General features: G+C 39.1%; 1 protein-coding gene across 4 annotated transcripts in view; it reads right to left on the bottom strand.

The window, feature by feature from the left end:
- Positions 1 to 6,000, bottom strand: part of papolg (poly(A) polymerase gamma) — a 41,732-nt gene that overhangs the window by 20,405 nt on the left and 15,327 nt on the right. For 3 of the 4 annotated variants that reach the window (XM_061789784.1, XM_061789783.1, XM_061789782.1), the window contains exons 7-10: positions 3,009 to 3,120; positions 1,906 to 1,995; positions 1,602 to 1,740; positions 47 to 119 (exon numbers count right to left, since the gene is read on the bottom strand). In XM_061789784.1, the coding sequence (XP_061645768.1) occupies positions 47 to 119; positions 1,602 to 1,740; positions 1,906 to 1,995; positions 3,009 to 3,120 (414 nt within the window). Of the gene's footprint in view, positions 1 to 46; positions 120 to 1,601; positions 1,741 to 1,905; positions 1,996 to 3,008; positions 3,121 to 3,608; positions 3,725 to 6,000 lie in introns of those variants that run through there. The other variant, XM_061789785.1, reaches the window with a different exon arrangement.

The raw sequence follows: 6,000 nt of genomic DNA, 5'->3' as shown, positions 1-6,000 counted from the left end.
GAGATATTCTAAACAAGTAGAGACACCATTCAATGATTATACTCACTCTAGGATCCCATACAGGTAGATTCAGATTACTGTCCTCAGGCTGTTTCAAAAGCACAGGGTTTGGCCACTCCCTGGGAGGAAAGAGGAAAAATAAATAAATAAAAATCTAATAAATACATTTTGAAGACTTTGTATGTGTCAAATTGCAAATGTAAAATATGAACAGTAAACGCATAAGGAGCTGTGAAACGATGCAATCAAGTGGAGAAAGTTTACATTAGACTTTACACCGCTCGCTCGGCCTGATCGGTATCGACCGATAAATAGGATTTTATCCTGATCGGCTGATCAGCTTTAATGTCATAATTCACCGATCCGATCAAGACACTCCGCGTCGCCATCGTGGACAGTATATTTGAATCCAAAAACCAGTTTATTTTTTAAAAAACATTTCAGTGGTGTGGGACAGACTACACGTAATGCCTGGATCAGACTACTGCAACAAAATCTTGTATTCCGATACCACCGCATCCCGTCTTTTACGATCACTGGGCTTTATCTTCTCAACTCAAACGTGACCTGACACACTCATTACCATGGCGACAACAACCACAACGGATCGTGCCGTGTGTATTATAAGAACAAAATGGGGGAAAACGTGTGCTGGTGGTCACCGGTGCTCGGGAGATTACGTTCATTTGAGGCTTGCTTGAGGCATGTTCACATACTTTTACTATTTGGCTCGCAAGCAGGCAACAAAACGTTATGTAGCCTAACAAGCTAGTGCTAGCATTAATAGTTGTACCGGCGTTACGTCGAATCATGCTCTTAAGTTTCGGTGTGTGAAGTAATTTAATTACAATAAAATAATTCAACTACAGTACATCCATTATTTCTGTCATGTTGTAATCTTGGTTTGACCTGACTGATTAGAATACATGACCTGACAAGAGCAGTGATTTCCAACCTTTATGGAGCGAAAGCACATTTTACAATTGGAAAATCTCACGGCACACCAACAAACAAAAATTTCACAAAAACTAGATGCACAGTAATTACTGTATACACTTCCTGCCATCAAACAGAAGAGCATTTATTTGTTCCGTCTGTCACTATGCCTCACTGGCATAAGTAGAGTGACAATGATATATTGTTTCTTGTAAATGAATACTTTTTTGAGCAGTTAAGTAAAATTTGATAATTTTCCATGGCACACCTGAAGATTGCTCATGGCAGACTAATGTGCCACGGCACACTGGTTGGGAATCACTGTACTAGAGAATTAATACTTTTGAAGATACTCATATACAGTACACAAGTATATCCAGTAAATGAACAAGTCATTTAAATAGACATTGCTCCATTATGTGATTGGATCGGTGATCGTTTTTTAAAACTCGCTGATTGGCCCCAAAAATCCTGATCGTGTAAAGCCGAGTTTACATATTTTCAAATGACATATTTTGACAGACAAGAAAAGAAATGTATATTTATACTGAAATAATTTAGGCCCTTAGACCTTAGGCTGGCAGGCGCAATAAATAACTGGTACATACGGTTCGGCCATGTCTGTTGGAGCAACTCTATGCAAGAGGAAACAACAAGATTCTCACCATTTGGAGAAAACCAAGAAGAACTTGTGGACGAGGGTGGCAGCAACAGCATTAGGGTAGAGCTGGCAAGTCCTTGCTACAAGCATGGCCCATGACACTCCACCCAGAAAGCCCAGCATGTTGGAGTAGATTCCGCGACCTGTTGTACAACTTATAACTTCACACTACTAAAACAGTACTTTAGTGGTCAGCACTATACTAAACTGACAGTTGCTAACATGCATTTAATGGAGTAAATATGACAAAGTAACTGGCACACTGTACAACTAAAGATTCCACAGTAAACCTGACAATCAAAGCTTACGTTTTGCCCAAAGTTTGATGGCTCTCAAGGTCAGCCTGAAGTTTTCTTTGTTTGGCACTAGGTACAGTATTTCATCAGTCACCCGACAACCTGCAATTACAAAAGATATCAGAAACCACTATGTTTGGGGGGGGGGGGCATCAGAGCCTCATAAAAGCAATGTTTTAGGAGTTGCTACATTAAACGCACACACATGCACGCAGAGAGCGAGAGAGAGAGAGATTTACAGAACAGCAAGGAAATACAGTGGTACCTTGACTAACAAGTTTCACTTGTTTGACCATGCTCGGCCACAACAGACACCAAAAAAATGAGAAAAATGGCATTCTACAGCATTGTAATGTATAAAAACACAGTACTAACAGAATTAAACAGAATGTAAAGAAAGCAACTTTTTTACATCCTGATTTTATGCTTTAATTCAATGGACATTTTGCTGCTGATCCTGGTGTGGCCACCAAGGGGCAGTATAATACATACATGAAGAAGGATGATCACAACAAAGCTCAGTAAGCTGAAATAATTCATTTCACATAAATATATGTCCGTGAGTATCATTCTGTCTGTCTGCATGTGTTGCTGCACCGCTTGTGTTCAAATATCTGTTTAACGGTGGAAAATCGATGCTAGGTCCGTTTGCTGGCAGTGTGTCAGGCATAAGTTACAGCAGAATTTTGTAAGGCAAAATGATGTTGTTTTCCTAAATACAAATCATGTAATTCCCTTTGTATTATGTTCAGTTTTACAGTAAACTGGGAGTGACAATAAACAGCCTGAAGCCAGCACACTAAGCCTCTTATTTGAAGAATTATTCACTATCTGCCAAACTGCTGCTTGATGTGAATATTGATGCTGCCAGCCAGAAGCGGAGATTCACAACTCATATCACTGCTCACAACACAAGGGGAAATAAAATAAATGAATAAATGTATTTTAAATAATGGTCCCCCGATGGCTCGTATCTCGAAAAACTCAAGTCGGGTCACTCGTAAGTTGAGGTACCACTGTACATCGCTAAAGACGTATGTACTACCCAGTACATCAGGATTAAGCCAATAACTAAGGCTAATGTCAGAATGGGTGTGCATATCCATGTGGTTTACCATTAAGACTTCGAATGCAACGAATGTCTAAATTTCTTAGGATGGAATCTCCCCGGAGGTCTAGGTTGTCTGGAATGGATTGTAATGCCAGTCTGGCAAAAAGCAGGTCAATCTGTTAAGACACAGACAGGAGTAAAAAACAAAGGCGTATTCATGAATTCTACAAAAAAAAAAAAAAAAAAAAAAAAAAACACCTTAAAATAAACTCACCCTCACCTAAAGCCTTGTAAAATGCTTTTGAGACTTCAAATACACATTAGGGCTGCGCGATATCATACCTGCCCAGATAATACCGGTATTATGAAAAAAAAAAAAAAAAAAACAAAAAAAAAAACAGGAATATTTAGTATCCCTGTGCTGACAATACTGAGTGACAATTTTCTCTTGCATGTATAACAAACATTAAAACTGAAACATGTCTAAAAGGGAGAGCAGATGTACATCAGCCTCCTGTGACGATTTTGTTCAGTAAAGGGGAGTGACTTTCGCTTCATCTATTACCACAGTTGTCAAAACAGGGACCACAGACAGTGGAATTAAATTTGTGATGATACAAGTCATTACTTTATGATTAATGCATGTAACTTCATTTGTTCTTACCATCATCCTTTTTAAGATGGACCGGAGGGTGCAACTACAGGGGGAATCACACTCCTCAGCGTTCCTAGTAAGGTCTAGTCAGGCATTCTGGAGGGGAGGTTCCATTGGGAAGGGAAATCTCAGATTCACGAGGAGCAGTGTGGTTTGCGAACAGTCAACCTTCTCTACAACCTCAGCAGGGTCCTGGAGGGTGGATTTGAGTTCACCCAACCAGTCTACATGTGCTTTGGAGGCATTCGACCGTGTCCATCGGAGAGTCCTATGGGGTACCGGACCATCCTGATACAGGCTGTTCGGTCTCTGTATGACCAGTGTCAGTTTGGTCCGCATTGCCGGCATTATGTCGGATTTGTTTGAAGTGAGGGCTGGACTCCACCAAGGCTGCCATCTGTCAAAGATTCTGTTCATAACCTTTATGGACAGAATTTCTAGGCACAGTCAAGGCATTGAGAGGGTCCGGTTTGGTGACCGCAGTTTTATATCTCTGCTTTTTGCAGATTATGTTTTTCCTGGCTTTATAAAGCCATGATTGAAAATTGAAAATATAAAACGGCATCTACAGTATGAATGGCTCCATGGTAAAGAATGGAGATCACAAGCATGCTATAGAAGCATGCAGGGTAAACAAGTTGTTGGTGACGTGCAGCAAAATAATATTTTGTTTGCACTTTCCACAATTGAAGCCTGTAAACGCAATAAGCTTTAAATGCCATTTTATTCTGGATAGTGATAAATATTTATTTTTTTCATAAAACTGATATAATTGCGAGGCTATATCCCTTTCCCCTCCCACAGACATGTTCGTTAAATGCCTCTTTTTCAAAGGACAATGTACTAAAAGTTGCACACTGGCAGAATTCTTGTGCCCATTTTGAGAGAATGAAGTAATTTTGGGATGAGATATGATAAACAATTTCATTCACCATGTTAGTGGTCAAACTTTTTTTTTTTTAATATGGACAACACAAATTAGCCAAATGACCTTGGTAAGAGATAAATATACATAATGTTTATATACCATGGAGGCTTTGACCTGATAAGATACACACAAGTCAACACACACTGGTTTAAATGGCGACTATAAGGTAACCATGCTCCCGTGTGTGTGAAGTCACTGTTTCTGGGGTCTTGACAAAACCCTCTACATTTCATCCAGGACTGCACTGACATACTACAGTAGTGACTGCACTGCTGGATTCTGAGCAAGGGGATGGCAAAATAACTATCAAAGGATCTGGGGCAAAAGGTAGGTGAACAGTAAAAGGACAAAGATATCTGGACTTGAGAATGTCTATCAGCTGTGTTCAAACTCAAATTCAGTGGAGAATAGGTTGTTGAAAACAAGTCTCACAGTCAGGTAGACCAACAAAGATTTCAGCCACAACTGCCATGATCATTGTTTGGGATGCAAAAAACCAAATACTCCAGATAACACAGCAGAAGTGTCAAATGTATGGCCCGTGGGAATTGTTCTGCTTGTCAGGAAAGTTTTACTTCATTTGTACATATGGACTCTTATTTTGGAACTTATGCTTTTATTTTGACACACGCACCACATAACCCGAAGTGCTGTGAGTCAAATGATGTGACATCCACGAAGCTGAGCGAGAGAGAAAAAATATCGCTGCAGCAGGGTATGCCTACAATCCATTGCAGTAAGAGTGAGACTGTGTGAAACAATGCCTATCCAGTCCTGTTCACCACTATTGGCACCTATGAAGTTTAAGTACTAAATGTGGAATATCTCAAAGAAAATGAATCAAGTGAAAAAAAAGGTTTCTATAGAGAATTTGTCTTTGATACAAAAGAGTAAATTACTAACAATTTTATGGACAAACCTGTAAAAAGAGCAAACAATGTACAGGTACATCTCAATAAATTAGAATATGGTAGAAAAGTTCATTTCAGTACTTATGCATTATATAGGTTCTATAAATACTTCGAGGGCAAATTCCTACCTAATTTCTACTTTTAAAATAATTTTCATTGTATCTTGTTTGTTACGTAGTTTCTAGAGATGGTGAATTTGGGTTTTTGTTCGCTGTAGGCAGTAATTATCAAAATTATACATAGTCCCCTCCAAAAGTATTGGAACGGCAAGGTCAATTCTTTTGTTTTTGTTGTATACAGAAGACATTTGGGTTTCGATCAAAAGATGAATATGAAGCAAAAGTTCAGAATTCCAGCTTTTACTTCATGGTATTTACATCTACATATGTTAAACAACTCAGGACAGAGCACATTTTGTTTGAACCCACCCACTTTTCAAGTGAGCAAAAGTATCAGAACAAGTGACTGAGTGGTGTTTCGAGTTGCTCAGGTGTGGCCTTTTAGATTTACTGACACAATCCACTGTTCAAAGAATACTTCGAGAGAAGAAATACACAAGCCA

The sequence above is a fragment of the Phyllopteryx taeniolatus genome, chromosome 11 (genome assembly GCF_024500385.1).
Source record: "Phyllopteryx taeniolatus isolate TA_2022b chromosome 11, UOR_Ptae_1.2, whole genome shotgun sequence".
In the NCBI taxonomy this organism is placed as follows: Eukaryota; Metazoa; Chordata; class Actinopteri; order Syngnathiformes; family Syngnathidae; genus Phyllopteryx; species Phyllopteryx taeniolatus.
Note: the sequence above shows the minus strand (reverse complement) of the source record. Positions and strands in the feature narration are given on the sequence as shown.